Source organism: Cherax quadricarinatus, chromosome 1 (genome assembly GCF_038502225.1).
Source record: "Cherax quadricarinatus isolate ZL_2023a chromosome 1, ASM3850222v1, whole genome shotgun sequence".
Taxonomy (NCBI): Eukaryota; Metazoa; Arthropoda; class Malacostraca; order Decapoda; family Parastacidae; genus Cherax; species Cherax quadricarinatus.
Genome location: NC_091292.1, coordinates 6,766,082 through 6,789,752, shown reverse-complemented (window position 1 = coordinate 6,789,752; position 23,671 = coordinate 6,766,082). Strand labels below are relative to the sequence as shown.

Sequence of the window (23,671 nt, the reverse complement as noted above, 5' to 3'; positions counted from 1 at the left end):
AGATAGATAGATAGATAGAGAGAGAGAGAGAGGAGAGAGAGAGAGAGAGAGAGAGAGAGAGAGAGAGAGAGAGAGAGAGAGAGAGAGGGGCTGGGAGCAGGTTCACATAGTAGGTCACACACACACACACACACACACACACACACACACACACACACACACACACACACACACACACACACACACACACACACACACACACACACACACACACACACACGCACAATTACGCATATATGGATTCGAGTGACTGGTGGTAATTACTGACTGGGGATTGTATAACAGAGTGGAGTAGCTGACCGCTGAATGATGCCTTTCCCACGAGATGACCACTACTCTCTCTCTCTCTCTCTCTCTGTCTCTCTCTCTCTCTCTCTCTCTCTCTCTCTCTCTCTCTCTCTCTCTCTCTCTCTCTCTCTCTCTCTCTCTCTCTCTCTCTCTCTCTCTCTCTCTCTCTCTGTTACACGATGCGTTAGCTAGCAATCATAGTTCACCTCTGCTCCAAGGCAAAATTCAGAAGATGCTGCATAAGATAAACCCAGTGAAAAACAGGGGTGCAGTGAGCACAATTAGGGAACACTGTATCAACATTCGTGGTCCCAGACTATTTCAACATCTTATCAAAAGATATCAGAAACTGCTGGAACAAGTGTAGAAATCTTCAAGAGGAAACCAGAAAAGTATCTTCACCTGGTGCCATATCAACCAGGCTGTGATGAAGATACAGGGCTGCGGGCCATCAGCAGTAACAGTTTAGTTGACAATGCAAGCACCAGACGAGCCTGGCCCATTGGCCGGGCTCCGGGAGTAGGAAAACTCTCGGAACTCATCAAAGGTAAAGGTAGGTGATGAGGGTGATGAGCAGATAATGTGCGATAGATTACCTGAGCAGCCGACGAGGGGGGGTACAGGTGAACCAGGATAGGTCACCTGGTTCAGGTGATCACCTCTCACAAATCTTTCGCGAAAACTGCGCCAACAGAAGTAGTTGAATAGTGGTTTCCTTTTCGTGGTACGGCGGTAGAGAACTCGTAGATGCGAGACAGGTTGTATCCGCATAGTGTACTGCCTACAAAAGAGACGAGAAGCGCAATTTGTGAAGCTTTCGTTGGGACATCGTTTCGCCCCTTTTTAGAGCTTTGTCAAGTTTCAATGTGAAGAGCTTTATGAAGTTATGTTTCGCTGTGTATAGCTTAATCATGCTTCGCCCTGTGAAGAGCTTTATCAAGCTGATAATTTAGGTGCTTAACTGAGTTTATACGAGACGTGAAAGATCTCTGTACATTATCCAGCTCTGCTGTTACGCCTGTCTTGAAGGGGACAGTCAGTATGCAACAATATTCCAGCCTAGAGAGAACGAGTGACCTGAAGACTGGTACCGTTCTTTTGGCATCTCCTGAAAGTTATAGTTATCCAACCTATCATCTTCCTTGCAGATGCAACAACAACATTTTTGTGCTCCTTGAATGTGAGGTCTTCTGACATTATCAATCCCAGGTCTCTCACATTTAACTTAGTCTGTTTTGAGTGGTTTAAGGTTGTCTTGTACTCCGATAATTTTTTGGTACGTTATGGGATAAAGGGGTATAGACATGTGACATACTGAAAATACGTCTAGTCTTTCCACAAGCAAGGTCAGCAGAATATACACATTAAAAAATTGAATTACGTGATTTATTTATAAATAGTCTTTCCACAATGTGGAAACTGAAATATGTCCTCATTAAACATCAGAGGAAGACTTGGTGGATATTTGCCTGGAGGCTCGTTGTGTCTTCCACGGATGTCATTCTCATGTAGATTCTAGTATTATCTACAAAGTATGATACAGCGTTACGGTTTCTAACCCTGTTTGTGGTAGATAAAAAATGAAGAAGAGATATCTGTCGTGAACGTTTACATCGTTTAACATAAATGTGAAAGCTGTACAAATTGCTTTTGTTTCTAGCTAGTTAGGTTGTTGCTAGCTAAGTTGAGAGCAGCATCCTCAGGTGTGTGTGTGTGTGTAGCAACACGTCCCTACCCCCCGAGGATGTATCAGCAGTGTGGGCATCTCATCCCCTTACATCCCCGAGGCACCAAAGTGGGTAGCGCCTCCCCTTTAACCCCCCCTGGGGCATCAGAGTGGGCAACCCGCACATCGTTTAACCTGCTCCTTGCCCTCACACAGTCCACCCCACCCACCGGAAGAGCAGGCAGATCCCAGCACTAAACCACGCTTCTCTAAGGCATGGGCGACCTGTGGTACCAGCCCACAGCTAGACCGACCCATGGAACACCGGAGTATCTCTTAAACCTTAAGTCGGGGGCATGTAGGGGTGACGTGAACGCCTAGAGGAGGCGTGGGTTGTGCCTGCGTGGCGCGGGTGAGGGTTCACAAGCAGCGTACAGTGTTATGTTGCGGTGTCAGTCAGCGTGGACTACTGTGTACCACCCCCAAGCAGCGACGACCATGACACAGGCTCAACCTGCTGTCGTCCTGCAACTTCTAGTTGTCGTTTCCGACGACTAGCTTCTCCTCCCCTCCCCCCTCCCCCTCCCCCCCTGCAGGTCTCGTAGGGAGGAGAGTGCTGGGGGAGGCAGGAGTGTGGGGTCGGGGGAGCGACCCCTGGGGAGGGGAGGGGAGGGGCGAGCGTGTGGTCCCAGACAGTAGGTGGCGAGAGGTTCACACGCTGCTCGTGGGAACACCGCCGCTCACACACTCGCACACACACGCACACATGTACGCCGCACGCACACGTGTACGCCAAACACACACACGTGTACGCCACACACACATACACACACACACACCTCCATCTAAATACAGTAAACTCCTAACTACATCGACCTTACGAAGCACTCTGAAGGAGGCAACAGCACACACAGACACATGAACCGTGCCGAGCAGAGCAGCACATAGGGGCCAGCACCTGGGTGTTAGGAGCCGAGCGATCGTACGTCTGGCGTTGCCTGAAGCACCCCCCGGCACACGGTCGTATATGAACGGGACAGTCGGCCGGCACACGACACTACCCAGCACACCAGCACCCTGCACACACGCACCGCGTGCGTCCACACACACGCACGCACGTGCATGCATCCCGCACTGCCTCACGCTCAGGATTACACCCACTACTTGTTGACCCATTATAGTGCCTTAGTTAATCAAGTGCCTGTGCCATAGTGCCAAGAACCATACCAGATAATTCTCGCATATATTGTGCCTCCCCTAGCGAGGCGCTAGGGGGTCCCTGGAAGTGTTATATGATTGTGAGAGGTAGAGGGACGTTCAGGGGCGACCTGCAGCAGCAGGGTGAGCAGGAGGCAGCAGCAGGGCCTTCCACGCCTCTGCTGCACCACCACCACCACCACCACCAGCATCAGCAGCATCACCAGCAGCATCATCATCTCCCACACCAGCCTCCCACCAGCGCCATGAAGCGGTCTCTCAGCGAGAGTGAAGGAGATGACATCTACTCAGCTGATGAGAAGGAGTGAGTTCACCCCTTCTCTGTGTTCACCCGTGTTCACCTAGTGTCAAGCGCTACCACCTGTTCTCACCTGTTCACCCGTCGTGTTCATAGCGTGTTCACCTGTGCTTCACTTTCCTCACTGGCGTTCACATCGCCACATGTTCATCTGCGCTTCGTGTTCATTTCAGTTCATATTACCACTTGTTCTCACGTGTTAACCGTGTTCACCTTTGTTTCATGTTCAAATTAACGCCTGTTCACACGTGTTCACATTAATACCTGTTCTCGTCACCAGCTGTTTATATCTTGTTAACACGTGTTGAAACACATGTTGAATTTTCTCAACTGTGAGAAAATGTTTATAAACACATGCCTGTTAACACCTGCGTTGACATATATTTAATATTTGTTTGCAAATGTTTATTAACACCAGAGTTTACACATTAACACCTATTTTTACATATGTTAACACGTGTTTACGCATGCTTTTAACACCTGTGTATATGCATGTTTGTTAATACCTATGTTTACACATGTTTATTAACGCCTGTGTTTACACATGTTTATTAACACCTGTGTTTACACATTTTTATTAACACCTGTGATTACACATGTCTATTAACACTTTGTTTACACATGCTTAATAACCTATGTTTACACTGTATTAACACCTCTTTACAGATGTTTATTAACACCTGTGTTTACACGTGTTTAACACCAGTGTTTGCACACCTTTAACACCTGTGAGAAAACATGTTTAACACCTGTAAGAAGACATATTTTAACACGTGTGAGAAGGCATGTTAAACACCTGTGTTTGCATATGCTTATTAACACTTGTGTTTACACATGCTTATTAACCAATGTGTTTATAGACACATTTATCAACACCTGTGTTTACACATGTATAACACCTGTGAGAAGACATGTTAAACACCTGTGTTTACACATGTTTATTAAGGCTTATGTTTACGCATGTTTATTAACATATGTTTATATACACATATTTATCTACATCTGCGTTTACACATGTTTAACACCTGTGAGAAAACGTTTTCAACACCTGTGTATGCATATGTTGGAATGTGTATTTTGTGTGGTGGTGCTGGTAAGGAGCTCTTGATCCAGGGAATTGGAGCTACCCTTCCTCTTCCTCGGATCACACCTGCTTACCCCAAATTCTTCCAGGTTTAGAACTTTCTCTTGAATATAATTCTAATACTAATACAGTGTAATAATAATAATAATAATAATAATAATAATAATAATAATAATAATAATGATATCTTCCGAGATAACTGTTCATCAGTTTGCATCTCATTGATAATCAAAATGTTCATAATTGTTCACATTCACCTCTGTGTTCACGTTTGTTCAACACATTCACCTCTGTGTTCACGTTTGTTCAACACATTCACCTCTGTGTTCACGTTTGTTCAACACATTCACCTCTGTGTTCACGTTTGTTCAACACATTCACCTCTGTGTTCACGTTTGTTCAACACATTCACCTGATTTCATGTTAACACTTGTTCATAAAGTTCACATCAATTCATCGTGTTCAGCCGTGCTGTGTTGTGTGCATGTGTTCATTATGCTTTCCCTCGTTGAACTCTGAATACATTATGTTCACTCGCTCTAACCTCTTGACATTAACCAGAGCTCATTGTGTGCGACTGGTCCTGTTATGTTCACCCCCTTTGTTCACTTTGGTCATTCCGTTCATGCTGTTCATCGTATTTTTCACGCTCTTTCATATCTTTCATCCTGTTAACCCCCGTTGTTCAAGGTGTTCTTAATCCCGTTCATCGTGTTATTCTTCCTATTTTCTGCCCTGTTGTTCACCCAGGTGTTCATCCTGTTGTTTCACCTTGTTTATTCTGTTATTCTTCCTGTTTCCAGCCATATTGTTCTCAACTTGATGCCCAGATGTTCATCCTATTGTTCGTTCTGTTGATCACCCTGCTTATCATCCTGCTGTTCACCCGTTGTTCATGGAGTTCTTCATCCTGTTCACACTGTTAAACGTCCTGTTAGTCTGCATCATTTCTTCAGTCTTTTCATCCCGTTTTCCATTCTGTTGTTGGATTCACTGTTTAACGTATTCTTCCTGTTGTTCAGAAGTGTACCTTACGTATTTGTTCATCCCTTTGAACAGTTATGCTGGGGGTTCAAAGTTCGACTTCTTCACGGGAGTTCATCAGAACGTTCAATGATTCGGGCAACTTCATAATTTATTAATAAAGCTCTACACAGATTCAAACATTACTTATTAAAGCTCTACATAGAGTCAAAGATGACTTATTAAAGCTCTACATAGAGTCAAAGATGACTTATTAAAGCTCTACATAGAGTCAAAGATGACTTATTAAAGCTCTACATAGAGTCAAAGATGACTTATTAAAGCTCTACATAGAGTCAAAGATGACTTATTAAAGCTCTACATAGAGTCAAAGTTGACTTATTAAAGCTCTACATAGAGTCAAAGATGACTTATTAAAGCTCTACATAGTGTCAAAGATGACTTATTAAAGCTCTACATAGAGTCAAAGATGACTTATTAAAGCTCTACATAGAGTCAAACAAGACTTATTAAAGCTCTACATAGAGTCAAAGATGACTTATTAAAGCTCTACATAGAGTCAAAGATGACTTATTAAAGCTCTACATAGAGTCAAAGATGACTTATTAAAGCTCTACATAGAGTCAAAGATGACTTATTAAAGCTCTACATAGAGTCAAAGATGACTTATTAAAGCTCTACATAGAGTCAAAGATGACTTATTAAAGCTCTACATAGAGTCAAAGTTGACTTATTAAAGCTCTACATAGAGTCAAAGATGACTTATTAAAGCTCTACATAGTGTCAAAGATGACTTATTAAAGCTCTACATAGAGTCAAAGATGACTTATTAAAGCTCTACATAGAGCCAAAGATGACTTATTAAAGCTCTACATAGAGTCAAACAAGACTTATTAAAGCTTTACATAGAGTCAAAGATGACTTATTAAAACTCTACATAGAGTCAAACAAGACTTATTAAAGCTCTACATAGAGTCAAAGATGACTTATTAAAGCTCTACATAGAGTCAAACAAGATTTATTAAAGCTCTACATAGAGTCAAAGATGACTTATTAAAGCTCTACATAGAGTCAAAGATGACTTATTAAAGCTCTACATAGAGTCAAAGATGACTTATTAAAGCTCTACATAGAGTCAAAGATGACTTATTAAAGCTCTACATAGAGTCAAAGATGACTTATTAAAACTCTACATAGAGTCAAACAAGACTTATTAAAGCTCTACATAGAGTCAAAGATGACTTATTAAAGCTCTACATAGAGTCAAACAAGACTTATTAAAGCTCTACATAGAGTCAAAGATGACTTATTAAAGCTCTACATAGAGTCAAAGATGACTTATTAAAGCTCTACATAGAGTCAAAGATGACTTATTAAAGCTCTACATAGTCAAAGATGACTTATTAAAGCTCTACATAGAGTCAAAGATGACTTATTAAAGCTCTACATAGTCAAAGATGACTTATTAAAACTCTACATAGAGTCAAAGATGACTTATTAAAGCTCTACATAGAGTTAAAGATGACTTATTAAAGCTCTACATAGAGTCAAAGATGACTTATTAAAGCTCTACATAGAGTCAAACACGACTTATTAAAGTTCCGCATAGAGTCAAAGATGACTTATTAAAGCTCTACATAGAGTCAAAGATGACTTATTAAAGCTCTACATAGAGTCAAACAAGACTTATTAAAGTTCTACATAGAGTCAAAGATGACTTATTAAAGCTCTACACAGAGTCAAAGATGACTTATTAAAGCTCTACATAGAGTCAAACAAGACTTATTAAAGTTCTACATAGAGTCAAAGATGACTTATTAAAGCTCTACATAGAGTCAAACAAGACTTATTAAAGCTCTACATAGTCAAACATGACTTGATAAAGCTCTCCACAGAAACTATGTCCTGCCTAAAGCTTCCCTGTAATCTGTTCCTTTTCTTTATTATTATTATTATTATTATTATTATTATTATTATTATTATTATTATTATTATTATTATTATTATTATTATTATTATTATCGTGTTTACAACTGAGTGACGTCACTTATTCAGCTTCCAATCACAGCGCCTGTTCACGTGTGCATCTGCCAGTCAGACTGCTTGTTTATCATCAGGTGTGACGTCACTTATGCATCTACCAATAGGCGCTCTTGTTTATCATACAATTAAGTGACGTCACATGTTCATCTACCAGTTGCGGTGCTTGATCAAAAATGTTGATTCTGTTTTTTTTTTTTTTTTTACTTTTTTTTTGACGTTGTGACGTTGATGTATCTTAGGGTTGTATGACACTTGTAGAATGTGCCATACATATGTATGACACATGCACGAGTATATTTATGATATATATAAACAGCTGTCACACACCTGTCCAAAACACATACAATTCAGTCTTATATTTACAGAAATGTCTCACTTACCGCATCTCTCCCTCTCTCTGGAACAGCGGTGAAGACTGTTCCTCCAGCGGTGGAGGCGGTGGTGCCTCCAGGAAGAGACGGCGAGGCATCATAGAGAAGCGACGGAGAGACAGGATCAACAACTCCCTCTCCGAGTTACGACGACTGGTACCAGCTGCCTTCGAGAAGCAAGGATCAGCCAAGCTGGAGAAGGCTGAGATCCTTCAGATGACAGTGGACCATCTCAAGATGCTGCATACTAAAGGTAAGAGGGATGTTCCGTACGGGTCTGTCGCTGCACGTAGGTAGATCGATGGTAGACAGTTCTGTCTGTGGTGATGGGGTTGCTACGACGGGTCTGTCTGTGGCTGCTTCGGGGGACAGGGTCGTAACGAGGCAAGTGTTGGGTAGTATCTGGGTGTGACCAAGAAGGTACTAGATGAATGAATCTTGTGACCTGATCCCAGCATCCCGGGTCATGCCCAGTGGTACTTCCGGTTCTCCCTCTCTCTCTCTCTCTCTCTCTCTCTATCTATCTATCTATCTATCTATCTATCTGTCTATCTATCTATCTATCTTTATCAAAGATATGGTAAAACGAAAATGTGTGTGTGTGTGTGTTTACAAAAGAAAGAACCACCACAGCCGTGTGTACATACGGTTCACTGCTTCTCAGACACCCAAACACAATTCTCTTTACCACGAGAGAGAGAGAGAGAGAGAGAGAGAGAGAGAGAGAGAGAGAGAGAGAGAGAGAGAGAGAGAGAGAGAGAGAGAGAGAGAGAGAGAGAGAGAGAGAGAGAGGGAGGGAGAGAGCAATATCCTTGAGATTATATGGCATCTTAGGAGAGGGGAGACGCTGGTTACCTGATCGTGTGTGGGTCGTGTTCCGCTAGAATGGTAACAATGGTGGCCATGGTGCCCCTGTGATGTCAACAATGGTCCTGCCTGCTGAGCAGATTCCCTGAGAAATTTCGGGGCTGTAGGTCGGTGGGGTTAAGGGATTGTTTCTTTTTTTCTCTCTTTGGTTGGGGGTTGTGGAGGGGAAGACGGGGTGGTTGCGGAAGGAAGTAGTTAGTGGGTGACTTAAACGGTACTATAGGTAGGTGGTGGTGGTGGTGGTGGTGGTGGTGGTTAGTGATTTGCCTGAGATGGAAAGGGAAGGGGAGGAGAAGATTGGAAGTTCAGGTGGTGGTGGTGATCATGCAGATGGTGGTCAGGTGGTGGTGATACAGATGGTGGTCGAGTGATGGTGACGATGGTGCACTCGTATGAGGGCTGTAATACTGCTCGTGACATCACAGAGGTGACATCACATGGTGAGGTGGTAACATATAGCATTAGAGACCTCTCGTGTAGTCGAGAGGCTTTAAACCCCGCTAACAAACCATGCAGCTAGTGATATCACAGTATAATGTATCTGACGCTAAGAAGACACAGTCGTCAGCGTACAGCAAGAGTTCACACACAGTTCCATTGTTCAAGACTAGTAACGAACCCGAGATGCTCCCTTACTGGACCACACGTGATCTGGACCAAGGATTCTAATTCCATGTTAAGTGTAGTTATTTTGTTCTATATAGACCACTTCATGGTCGCTGGTTACCTGGATACCTGGAGGTTACCTGGAGGTTATTCCGGGGATCAACGCCCCCGCGGCCCGGTCCATGACCAGGCCTCCCGATGGATCAGGGCCTGATCAACTAGGCTGTTACTGCTGGCCGCATGAACATTAAAATGGTATGAAATACCGACAGATTGTTAGGTAAGACACATATGCAACAGTTAGGTATCTTTATTTCGAAACGTTTCGCCTACACAGTAGGCTTCTTCAGTCGAGTACAGAAAGGTTGATAGAAGCAGAAGATACTTGAAGACGATGTAATCAGTCCATCACCCTTAAAGTTTTGAGGTGGTCAGTCCCTCAGTCTGGAGAAGAGCATTGTTCCGTTGTCTGAAACAATATGAAGTTGAAGTGACAGAATGGGGCCTTTATATAGTGCCAGGAGGTGAGACGTAGGTTGCTTTGGGAGGGCAGGTCCTTCTCAAACCCAGCCGTTCTCACTAGTAGAGGTTGTCGAAGACAACCTACGTCTCACCTCCTGGCACTATATAAAGGCCCCATTCTGTCACTTCAACTTCATATTGTTTCAGACAACGGAACAATGCTCTTCTCCAGACTGAGGGACTGACCACCTCAAAACTTTAAGGGTGATGGACTGATTACATCGTCTTCAAGTATCTTCTGCTTCTATCAACCTTTCTGTACTCGACTGAAGAAGCCTACTGTGTAGGCGAAACGTTTCGAAATAAAGATACCTAACTGTTGCATATGTGTCTTACCTAACAATCTGTCGGTATTTCATACCATTTTAATGTTCATTCTGTCAGACACTGCAACACAAGGGTATCTTGGTACAGACCACTTCGACAACCTCTACTAGTGAGAACGGCTGGGTTTGAGAAGGACCTGCCCTCCCAAAGCAACCTACGTCTCACCTCCTGGCACTATATAAAGGCCCCATTCTGTCACTTCAACTTCATATTGTTTCAGACAACGGAACAATGCTCTTCTCCAGACTGAGGGACTGACCACCTCAAAACTTTAAGGGTGATGGACTGATTACATCGTCTTCAAGTATCTTCTGCTTCTATCAACCTTTCTGTACTCGACTGAAGAAGCCTACTGTGTAGGCGAAACGTTTCGAAATAAAGATACCTAACTGTTGCATATGTGTCTTACCTTACTGCTGGCCGCACGCAGTCCGACGTACGAGCCACAGCCCGGCTGATCCGGCACTGACTTTAGGTATCTGTCCAGCTCTCTCTTGAATGATTTATTTGTACGTCTAACGTTACCATCCCTGTGAAATTTTCTTCCAGTATTTGAGTCTTGATAGGTTAGTGAAAGGTTTCAATCAAATTTCAGTCGAATAAAATCCCCTGAAACCTGACTCATTACTGCGTATATTTTTTTTATTTAGATCTTGACACTCTTCAGGACACTTGTTCTATCTAGGCTGGAATATTGCTGCACACTAACACCACCTTTCAAGGCAGGTGAAATTGCTGACCTAGAAAATGTACAGAGAACCTTCACGGCGCGCATAACGGAGATAAAACACCTCAATTACTGGGAGCGCTTGAGGTTCCTAAAACTGTATTCCCTGGAACGCAGGCGGGAGAGATACATGATTATATACACCTGGAAAATCCTAGAGGGACTAGTACCGAACTTGCACACGAAAATCACTCACTAAGAAAGCAAAAGACTTGGCAGACGATGCAACATCCCCCCAATGAAAAGCAGGGGTGTCACTAGCACGTTAAGAGACCATACAATAAGTGTCAGGGGCACGAGACTGTTCAACTGCCTCCCAGCATACATAAGGGGGGTTACCAAACAGACCCCTGGCAGTCTTCAAGCTGGCACTGGACAAGCACCTAAAGTCGGTTCCTGACCAGCCGGGCTGTGGCTCATACGTTGGTTTGCGTGCAGCCAGCAGTAACAGCCTGGTTGATCAGGCTCTGATCCACCGGGAGGCCTGGTCACAGACCGGGCCGCGGGGGCGTTGACCCCCGGAACTCTCTCCAGGTAAACTCCAGGTAATATACTGCCTACTCTAACAGTTTGTAAATGACACTCAGTACACTGACTGGTCTGTAATTCTTTACAGTCGATATATAAATTTGTTTGGTGATGACTGTTACTGGCTGATTTGAGTTCATCTGACAATATGTTGGAAGAGATCACTGAAGCTTGGCAGCTGTTTGGTCTCATCTCTTGAAAATTAGCTATGACGGCCTCCAGTCCGGTGCTCTGGCCACGGTGTAATATCTGAAGATCCTGCAGGAGACATCCATCTCAAACACCCGAGATAATTTTATCGAAGTAACTCCTTTCTTATTGCATTAAGTTTAGAAATCTGTGCTGGTGAGCTTTGAGTCGCCCTGAAAATTGACTTGCTAAGTAGATAAGTCAGTGAATCGGCAAGTAGATGGCAGACACATATCGGTAGATGACAGACACATATCGGTAGAAAGACAGACACATATCGGTAGATGACAGACACATATCGGTAGATGACAGACACATATCGGTAGATGACAGACACATATCGGTAGATGACAGACACATGTTGGTAGATGACAGACACGTCGGTAGATGACAGACACATGTTGGTAGATGACAGACACGTCGGTAGATGACAGACACATGTTGGTAGATGACAGACACGTCGGTAGATGACAGACACATGTTGGTAGATGACAGACACATGTCGGTAGATGACAGACACATGTTGGTAGATGACAGACACGTCGGTAGATGACAGACACATGTTGGTAGATGACAGACACATGTCGGTAGATGACAGACACATGTTGGTAGATGACAGACACGTCGGTAGATGACAGACACATGTTGGTAGATGACAGACACATGTCGGTAGATGACAGACACATGTTGGTAGATGACAGACACGTCGGTAGATGACAGACACATGTTGGTAGATGACAGACACATGTCGGTAGATGACAGACACATGTTGGTAGATGACAGACACGTCGGTAGATGACAGACACATGTTGGTAGATGACAGACACGTCGGTAGATGACAGACACATGTTGGTAGATGACAGACACATGTTGGTAGATGACAGACACATATCGGTAGATGACAGACACATGTCGGTAGATGACAGACACATGTTGGTAGATGACAGACACGTCGGTAGATGACAGACACAGTGTCTCTGTCCTCTAAAAATTAACTAGCTAATGTTGAGACAAGTGTTATGTAGTTTGGATTAAGTTGGTCTCTTACTTCAGGCTTATCGTCTAGTAGTTCCTGATTATTGGTTAACACCTGGCTGGAACAATGCTCCGCCTGGCTGGGGCAATGCTCCGCCTGGCTGGAGCAATGCTCCGCCTGGCTGGAGCAATGCTCCGCCTGGCTGGAGCAATGCTCCGCCTGGCTGGGGCAATGCTCCGCCTGGCTGGAGCAATGCTCCGCCTGGCTGGAGCAATGCTCCGCCTGGCTGGAGCAATGCTCAGCCTGGCTGGAGCAATGCTCAGCCTGGCTGGAGCAATGCTCAGCCTGGCTGGAGCAATGCTCAGCCTGGCTGGAGCAATACTCAGCCTGGCTGGAGCAATGCTCAGCTTGGCTGGAGCAATGCTCAGCCTGGCTGGAGCAATCTCAGCCTGGCTGGAGCAATGCTCCGCCTGGCTGGAGCAATGCTCCCCTGCTGGAGCAATCTCAGCCTGGCTGGAACAATGCTCCGCCTGGCTGGAGCAATGTCAGCCTGGCTGGAGCAATGCTCAGCCTGGCTGGAGCAATGCTCAGCCTGGCTGGAGCAATGCTCAGCCTGGCTGGAGCAATACTCAGCCTGGCTGGAGCAATGCTCAGCCTGGCTGGAGCAATGCTCAGCCTGGCTGGAGCAATGCTCCGCCTGGCTGGAGCAATGCTCCGCCTGGCTGGAGCAATGCTCAGCCTGGCTGGAGCAATGCTCAGCCTGGCTGGAGCAATGCTCAGCCTGGCTGGAGCAATGCTCAGCCTGGCTGGAGCAATACTCAGCCTGGCTGGAGCAATGCTCAGCCTGGCTGGAGCAATGCTCAGCCTGGCTGGAGCACTGCTCAGCGTGGCTGAGCAATGCTCAGCCTGGCTGGAGCAATACTCAGCCTGGCTGGGAGCAATGCTCAGCCTGGCTGGAGCAATACTCAGCCTGGCTGGAGCAATGCTCAGCCTGGCTGGAGCAATGCTCAGCTTGGCTGGAGCAATGCTCAGCCTGGCTGGAGCAATGCTCCGCCGAGTTGCTGTAACCAAGCAATGTTAGCTGCCGCTCAAGTTTATTGAATTTCGTAATCCGCTGCCCTGTCTATTTTGTCAATCTTTCTGTCCTCTAAATGGGACAGGGTTTTTTCCATTTAAATCTAAGCTTCAGCATTAATGTATAATTACCCATCATTGTATTGTTACACAGAAAGTGAGCAAAGAAACTACTGAAGGTATATTAAAAATACATCAAACTTTCCGCAGTATTTCGAGCGTTCAGAAATGCATGATGGGTAAGTCATCAAATTCTGAACGCTCTAACTGGATGATATAATGTAGCTTTGTACGATGGTTCCGTAATTGTTGACGATTTCGTGTTAGTTAAACCAGAGGATTGTGGTAGACAGCTCACACGTTAGTTGACTGGGTTAGTTGACTGGGTTAGTTGACTGGGTTAGTTGACTGGGTTAGTTGACTGCAAGTGTTTGGTTATGTCCCTTTGCTGTTGATAGCAAAAGTTGAAGTCGTTAATTTTTATCGTTTAATAATACTGGACCAGAATGAACTAACTTAATTCTAGTAAATACGGGCTGTTGTGGCTACCATTTTCACACACCACAGTTTTTGTAAATTATTATTATTATTATTATTATTATTATTATTATTATTATTATTATTATTATTATTATTATTATTATTAGTAGTAGTAGTAGTAGTAGCAGTAGTAGTAGTAGTAGTAGTAGTAGTAGTAGTAGTAGTAGTAGTAGTAGTAGTAGAAGTAGTAGCAGTAGTAGTAGTAGTAGTAGTAGTAGTAGTAGTAGTAGTAGTAGTAGTAGTAGTAGTAGTAGTAGTAGTAGTAGCAGTAGCAGCAGCAACATTATTATTATTATTTATTACATACACGAAGAGCTAAACCTGAATGAGTTATTCCGCGCAAGAAGTGGCGGAGACTCGATACTCCGTGCCGTGACTGAAGGCTGAATTCTTCCTTGAGCAAGAAGCTAACTCTCGCCCCTGTCTAGTTCTCTCTCGACTTTCTCAACTCTGTCCCGCAGTAAGTGACGCAGATGTGTCTGCGTCACTTACTGTGGGATAGACACATCTGCGTCACTTACTGTGGGATAGACACATCTGCGTCACTTACTGTGGGATAAACACATCTGCGTCACTTACTGTGGGATAAACTCATCTGCGTCACTTACTGTGGGATAAACGCATCTGCGTCACTTACTGTGGGATAAACGCATCTGCGTCACTTACTGTGGGGTAAACGCATCTGCGTCACTTACTGTGGGATAAACGCACCTGCGCCACTTACTGTGGGATAAACGCACCTGCGTCACTTACTGTGGGATAAACACATCTGCGTCACTTACTGTGGGATAAGCACATCTGCGTCACTTACTGTGGGATAAACGCACCTGCGTCACTTACTGTGGGATAAGCACATCTGCGTCACTTACTGTGGGATAAGCACATCTGCGTCACTTACTGTGGGATAAGCACATCTGCGTCACTTACTGTGGGATAAGCACATCTGCGTCACTTACTGTGGGATAAACACATCTGCGTCACTTACTGTGGGATAAGCACATCTGCGTCACTTACTGTGGGATAGACACATCTGCGTCACTTACTGTGGGATAAGCACATCTGCGTCACTTACTGTGGGATAGACACATCTGCGTCACTTACTGTGGGATAAGCACATCTGCGTCACTTACTGTTCGATAAGCACATCTGCGTCACTTACTGTGGGATAAGCACATCTGCGTCACTTACTGTGGGATAGACACATCTGCGTCACTTACTGTGGGATAAGCACATCTGCGTCACTTACTGTGGGATAGACACATCTGCGTCACCTACTGTGGGATAGACACATCTGCGTCACTTACTGTGGGATAAGCACATCTGCGTCACTTACTGTGGGATAGACACATCTGCGTCACTTACTGTGGGATAAGCACATCTGCGTCACTTACTATGGGATAGACACATCTGCGTCACTTACTGTGGGATAAGCACATCTGCGTCACTTACTGTGGGATAAGCACATCTGCGTCACTTACTGTGGGATAAGCACATCTGCGTCACTTACTGTGGGATAGACACATCTGCGTCACTTACTGTGGGATAAGCACATCTGCGTCACTTACTGTGGGATAAGCACATCTGCGTCACTTACTGTGGGATAAGCACATCTGCGTCACTTACTGTGGGATAAGCACATCTGCGTCACTTACTGTGGGATAAGCACATCTGCGTCACTTACTGTGGGATAGACACATCTGCGTCACTTACTGTGGGATAAACACATCTGCGTCACTTACTGTGGGATAAGCACATCTGCGTCACTTACTGTGGGATAAGCACATCTGCGTCACTTACTGTGGGGTAGACACATCTGCGTCACTTACTGTGGGATAAGCACATCTGCGTCACTTACTGTGGGATAAGCACATCTGCGTCACTTACTGTGGGATAAGCACATCTGCGTCACTTACTGTGGGATAAGCACATCTGCGTCACTTACTGTGGGATAAACACATCTGCGTCACTTACTGTGGGATAAGCACATCTGCGTCACTTACTGTGGGATAAACACATCTGCGTCACTTACTGTGGGATAAACACATCTGCGTCACTTACTGTGGGATAGACACATCTGCGTCACTTACTGTGGGATAGACACATCTGCGTCACTTACTGTGGGATAGACACATCTGCGTCACTTACTGTGGGATAAGCACATCTGCGTCACTTACTGTGGGATAAACACATCTGCGTCACTTACTGTGGGATAAGCACATCTGCGTCACTTACTGTGGGATAAACACATCTGCGTCACTTACTGTGGGATAAGCACATCTGCGTCACTTACTGTGGGATAAACACATCTGCGTCACTTACTGTGGGATAAGCACATCTGCGTCACTTACTGTGGGATAAGAACATCTGCGTCACTTACTGTGGGATAAGCACATCTGCGTCACTTACTGTGGGATAAGCACATCTGCGTCACTTACTGTGGGATAAACACATCTGCGTCACTTACTGTGGGATAAGCACATCTGCGTCACTTACTGTGGGATAAGCACATCTGCGTCACTTACTGTGGGATAAACACATCTGCGTCACTTACTGTGGGATAAACACATCTGCGTCACTTACTGTGGGATAAGCACATCTGCGTCACTTACTGTGGGATAAACACATCTGCGTCACTTACTGTGGGATAAACACATCTGCGTCACTTACTGTGGGATAAACACATCTGCGTCACTTACTGTGGGATAAACACATCTGCGTCACTTACTGTGGGATAAGCACATCTGCGTCACTTACTGTGGGATAAACACATCTGCGTCACTTACTGTGGGATAAACACATCTGCGTCACTTACTGTGGGATAAACACATCTGCGTCACTTACTGTGGGATAAACACATCTGCGTCACTTACTGTGGGATAAGCACATCTGCGTCACTTACTGTGGGATAAACACATCTGCGTCACTTACTGTGGGATAAACACATCTGCGTCACTTACTGTGGGATAAGCACATCTGCGTCACTTACTGTGGGATAAACACATCTGCGTCACTTACTGTGGGATAAGCACATCTGCGTCACTTACTGTGGGATAAACACATCTGCGTCACTTACTGTGCGATAAACACATCTGCGTCACTTACTGTGGGATAAACACATCTGCGTCACTTACTGTGGGATAAACACATCTGCGTCACTTACTGTGGGATAAGCACATCTGCGTCACTTACTGTGGGATAAACACATCTGCGTCACTTACTGTGGGATAAACACATCTGCGTCACTTACTGTGGGATAAGCACATCTGCGTCACTTACTGTGGGATAAACACATCTGCGTCACTTACTGTGGGATAAACACATCTGCGTCACTTACTGTGGGATAAACACATCTGCGTCACTTACTGTGGGATAAACACATCTGCGTCACTTACTGTGGGATAAGCACATCTGCGTCACTTACTGTGGGATAAACACATCTGCGTCACTTACTGTGGGATAAACACATCTGCGTCACTTACTGTGGGATAAACACATCTGCGTCACTTACTGTGGGATAAACACATCTGCGTCACTTACTGTGGGATAAACACATCTGCGTCACTTACTGTGGGATAAACACATCTGCGTCACTTAGTGTGGGATAAACACATCTGCGTCACTTACTGTGGGATAAACACATCTGCGTCACTTACTGTGGGATAAACACATCTGCGTCACTTACTGTGGGATAAACACATCTGCGTCACTTACTGTGGGATAAACACATCTGCGTCACTTACTGTGGGATAAACACATCTGCGTCACTTACTGTGGGATAAACACATCTGCGTCACTTACTGTGGGATAAGCACATCTGCGTCATTTACTGTGGGATAAACACATCTGCGTCACTTACTGTGGGATAAACACATCTGCGTCACTTACTGTGGGATAAACACATCTGCGTCACTTACTGTGGGATAAACACATCTGCGTCACTTACTGTGGGATAAGCACATCTGCGTCACTTACTGTGGGATAAACACATCTGCGTCACTTACTGTGGGATAAACACATCTGCGTCACTTACTGTGGGATAAACACATCTGCGTCACTTACTGTGGGATAAACACATCTGCGTCACTTACTGTGGGATAAACACATCTGCGTCACTTACTGTGGGATAAGCACATCTGCGTCACTTACTGTGGGATAAACACACCTGCGTCACTTACTGTGGGATAAACACATTTAGTGAAGATCCTACAATAATTAAAACAATAATGCTGATTGTATATAATAGCAATATAATTTCCCAGAGTTTTTTGACTAGAATAATTCAGCATTTACTTGCAGAATTTGAATGATTGTGGTGATGTTGAGAGAGAGAGAGAGAGAGAGAGAGAGAGAGAGAGAGAGAGAGAGAGAGAGAGAGAGAGAGAGAGAGAGAGAGAGAGAGAGAGAGAGAGAGAGAGACTCATGGGTAGGCAGGACTGAGGTATGGGTAGGACCCAGCCTTTGTGAGTGCCCACAAGAGCAAAAACTGATGGAGGGGCAGCAGGTGAAGGGGAGTCAGGGAGAAGAAGTGAGGGAGGTAGGGAGAAGGATCTAGGGGGGAGAGAAAATAGGAAAAAGGAAGTGTGAGGAGAATAGAACTGAGTGGAATGAGATAAGCAGAGGAAGTAGAAAGGAGGATAAGGAAGATGGCGGGCGGAGGGATTGAAAGGAAAGAGGAAGTAGTAAGGAGGGAGAAGTATGGAAGGAGAAAGGGAGGAAAGGGAGGATGGAGGAAGGGAGGGAAGGAGGAATAGAGAGGATGGATGTGGGGAGAGAACGAAAAGAGGAAGGGGAGGGAGGGCGGAGGAAGGGAGAAGATGGAAGGAAGCTGGGAGGGAGAGGACGGAAGGAAGGAAGCTGGAAGGGAGAATAAGGAAGCATACACCACACGTGATTGCATCACAAACACACACACACACACACACACACACACACACACACACACACACACACACACACACACACACACACACACACCGGGGCATGAAGAAGCGGCTGGGGTATGGAGGAAGAGGGGTGAAGTTTCCCATGCCCTGGCCAGAGGTATTGTGCCCAGCTGGAGGAAAGAGAGGGGGAGCCTCCACCCCTCACAATGGCCACCATCCCCCACCTCCACCCCTCACCCAACAGCACTCCTCCCTCCCTCATCACTTAGGTAAGATTTACCTCCCAATGCCTCCTCGCTCCTGGCCGCAGATGGCAGGAAAGCCAAGCTCCAACTTCGAGTTTAGATGTAAATGAGAAATAAAAACATGGTGCTGACGACACACAAGTCAGCAGCTAGTTAAGTAGAGCCTGGGAGGCCCAGGAACTAGAAGCCAACCCTCTAGAAAGAAATATAGAAATTATTTATGGTATTCGCAATGCCCTATTGAAGTCTCCCAGCTCAGGCTGGCAGATTTCAACACTGCGTATGTGACTCCTCCTGCAATATAATTTCCCAGAGATGGGAACACAGGACAGGGACACAGCTTCGTTGCTAGATTTTTCCCCACTGTGTAACTGTCATATTGAATAGGGTAGCAGCATACTGCTACATGAACAAGCACGAATTTCTGTGTCTGTTTACTGACGATTTAAAGCTGATGAGAATATAAGCCGATTGAGGGAAGACTGAAGGAAGATTTAGGTGAACAGCCAGCGAGGTCCAACAAGTGGCTTCTGAATATTAACTCTGCTAAATGTAGGGTTAATATTAACTCTGCTAAATGTAAGGTTATTACACTCAGAGAGAAGTGAAGAGAGGTAGGGAAGGAACTCCAAGCTCCGGACGAGGGAGAGAACATAGAGGTGAATATAACAACAACCCCAATGGAAATAAGTCACCTCTTCTGTTTTTTTTTGGGGGGAGGGGGTTATCCTGGGTAATTTACACATATGTTACTTTGTATGATAATTTGTATAGCTGTATTTATGTGTGCCTGTACCTAAACTAACGTACGTACTTACTGACTACCTGGCCAGAGGCGCACATCAGACACGTCACATCAACAGCGTCCGCAAGGCTGGCAAAACTAAGACCAGCGTGTTGAGAGTTCCGGGGGACTCGTATCTTTCCCGTGGCCAGGGAAAATATAGGATATTTACTTAAAATATCTGGCATCTTATTTTCATTAATAAGATACCTTGACAGGTGTCAGAGCTTAGATTAAAACAGGAAGATATACCTGTATTCTGCACTACCTACCTGGAGTCTACATGGAGGGTATTCCTGGGATCAACGCTCCCGCGGCCCGGTCCACGACTAGGCCTCCCGGTGGATCAGGGCCTGATCAATCAATCTGTTACTGCTGGCCACACGTAGTCCAACGTACGAACCACAGCCTGGCTGATCCGGCGCCATCTTGAAGGCAGCCACGGGCCTATTGGTAATTCCCCTTATGCATGGTGGGAGGCTGTTGAACAGTCTTGTACTATGCAGCGAGAGAGAGAGAGAGAGAGAGAGAGAGAGAGAGAGAGAGAGAGAGAGAGGAGAGAGAGAGAGAGAGAGAGAGAGAGAGAGAGAGAGAGAGAGAGAGAGAGAGAGAGAGAGAGAGAGAGAGAGAGTACAAATACTGTACGTGCGAGTAGGAAGGTAAGTGGAAGGGGGAGAGGAAATAGGAAGAGGAAGAACGGGAGGAGGGGGGCGATGAAGGAGAGGAGGGCACTGGGGGATGGTGAGGGGGCCGGGTACTGGAAGTGAGGGGTGTGGGGATGGAAGTGGGGAGCCGAGGGGCGGGAGGGAAGAGGGGTGGACAAGCACGGACAGGTGGTGGAGGTGCAGATATCACATGCCCGGAATTCCTCCAGTGTGTGTGTGTGTGCTCACTTAATTGTGGTTGCAGGGGTCGAATCATAGCTCCTGGCTGTGTGTGTGTGTGTGTGTGTGTGTGTGTGTGTGTGTGTGTGTGTGTGTGTGTGTGTGTGTGTGTGTGTGTGTGTGTGTGCGCGCACACACACAATCTCGGTTTCCGGTTTCTATCTATGTCGCCTCGTTCCTGTCCCTCTCATGTGAAACAATCTTTATCCTCCCTTCTTGTGCGTCGAGTTATCTTGTAAGTCGTGAACATATCTCCTGCAGTTTTTCAATCTTCCCAAAGTGCGAGTTTCGATTCCTTTAATCTGTCCTCATTGTTTATTTCTCTCAACTCCAGGAATTAGTAAGTAAGTAAGTTTATTCAGGTATACACAAATACAGTTACATAGATTATCATACATAGCAGCATATGTGTAGAGATCCTGGGATAACCCAAAAAACTCAGAGTGACTTATTTCCATTGGGGTTCATTTAATACCTTATTATTATACTTTAAAGGATATATCTTATTATTGTACTATAAAGAAGATATACTAGGAATAAGGTAAAGTGAGTTATTTATATTTACACGCGTGTTAGATAAAAAAAATGAAAAAAAAATCATTCTCCTCCCTTTCTATCACTACATTCATTAGGCACCTCTTAGCTGTCTTCTTGAACTGGTTCATGCTATGACTGGCTTTGACTAGTTTATGCATCTTTGAACTTTCCCAATCGTCTGGATATGTTTAACTTATTTACACTCCATTCTATGGCTAGGATTCTGTACTCTCTGACTAGTATGGGGGGGGAGTAATTACTCTAGGTTCAACCCTCGTTGTGTGGGTGCTCAGAAATTCTAGCAAGGAGAGAGAGACGTGCGTAGTGACGCCTGGTACATACATGTCTCTAATAAGGCTGTTGTGGGAGGAGGTAGAGTCCACTAGCCCCTTTCCGAGAGGGCTAAGCCCCTCAGAGGGCTAAGGGCTACCCTCATCCCCCTTTAAACTGGAGAATTTTCTCCACAGCTGGCTTGCTGTATGTTCCCTCAGTTTCTCTTCATAATTTATTACTCTCAGCACTGATACTGGTCTCGTTGCAAACTACTGCATTTTCTCCAGTTTGGTGATATGGTGTAATAGGTGAGGGTTCCATGCCGATGCTACGTTAAGACAAGATAGGCCTGACAGATGTCCTATAAAGATTCGTGAATGGCTCTTTGTTAAGATTTCTGAAACCTGCTCTTAGATTAATCAAAGGAGCATTCACTGCAGAGGTTATTCGGTTAATGTGTGCCTCAGACGATAGCCTCTATGCTCACACCAAGGTCTTCCTCCGTGAATGATGTTTGAACCTCTGCACCCACTAGTATATACTAAGTTTCCGGTCTCTTTTCCAACTCCCAATTATTCGAAACCTTGCATTTGCTGGGGTTGATTTCCAGCAGCCATTTGCCTGAGGTTCGTATTGGTCTGTCTGTTGTCTTTCCTTGTCCTCTCTAGTTTTTATTCTCATTAATTTTACATCTGGAAGCAAGACTACATCTGACCATATCTTCTGATATATCGTTCACATACGTCAGTAACAGTACTGGTCCTAATGCTGACCCTTACGGGACCTCGCATTTATACTTGCTCTTTCTGACATCTCCTCTCTGTCTCTTGTGAGATACGGTGTCAGATGCTTTCGTGTCCTCCAGGAATATGCACTTCACTCGTATCTCTCATGCCTTACTTCCGTCATTACGTCAAAGAACGCCAGCAGGTGTGCCAGACACGATTGGCCAATCTCTAAACTCGTGATTTTTTTGTTTATGGCACCTGTCTACTCCAGGTGCTCCACCCGTCTGCTTCTGATTATCTTCTAGATTACTTTACCTATTTGTGGTTTCAGGGGTTTATTCATAGCTCCTGGCCCCGCCTCTTAGCTAGTCACTACTAGGGCCACTTGTGCTCCAAGAGTCTTATCGTATCTCATCTTAATGCTATGTATGGATCCTGCCTCACTCTCCAGATTGTGTGTGTGTGTGTGTGTGTGTGTGTGTGTGTGTGTGTGTGTGTGTGTGTGTGTGTGTGTGTGTGTGTGTGTGTGTGTGTGTGTGTGTGTGTGTGTGTACTCACCTATTTGTGGTTGCAGGGGTCGATTCATAGCTCCTGGCCTCGCCTCTTCACTGGTCGCTACTAGGTCCTCTCTCTCCCTGCTCCATGAGCTTTATCATACCTCGTCTTAAAACTATGTATGTTTCCTGCCTCCACTATAGTGTGTGTATGTATGTGTATGTGTGTGTGAGAATGTGTGTGTGTGAGAATGTGTGTATGTGTGTGTGAGAATGTGTGTATGTGTGTGTGAGAATGTGTGTGTGTGTGTGTGTGTGTGTTCTGTAGTGTAAATAAACATGGACATTCATAATCTCACAATAATTCTCAGAGACAGCCATTTCCTCCTATTCCGCCTGTGAACCAGCGATTAATTGGTGTTTCTGGTAGCGGGGTTTAATGATACGTCTTCGGAGGCTTCTTACTTTATTGTTAAGTCGTGGTGGGTACACAGGCTTGTGTGTTGTGCCCATGGCCCGGGTAGGCCATGCCCAC

At 45.1% G+C, this 23,671-nt stretch overlaps 1 protein-coding gene across 1 annotated transcript in view; it reads left to right on the top strand.

Moving 5' to 3' along the window:
* The first annotated feature begins 412 nt into the window (after positions 1-412).
* Hey (Hairy/E(spl)-related with YRPW motif) overlaps positions 413-23,671 on the top strand; it is a 33,547-nt gene continuing 10,288 nt past the window's right edge. The window contains exons 1-2 of the mRNA XM_053773926.2: positions 413-3,476; positions 7,988-8,205. Of these exons, the coding sequence (XP_053629901.1) occupies positions 3,247-3,476; positions 7,988-8,205 (448 nt within the window). The 5' untranslated portion in view covers positions 413-3,246. The remainder of the gene's footprint in view (positions 3,477-7,987; positions 8,206-23,671) is intronic.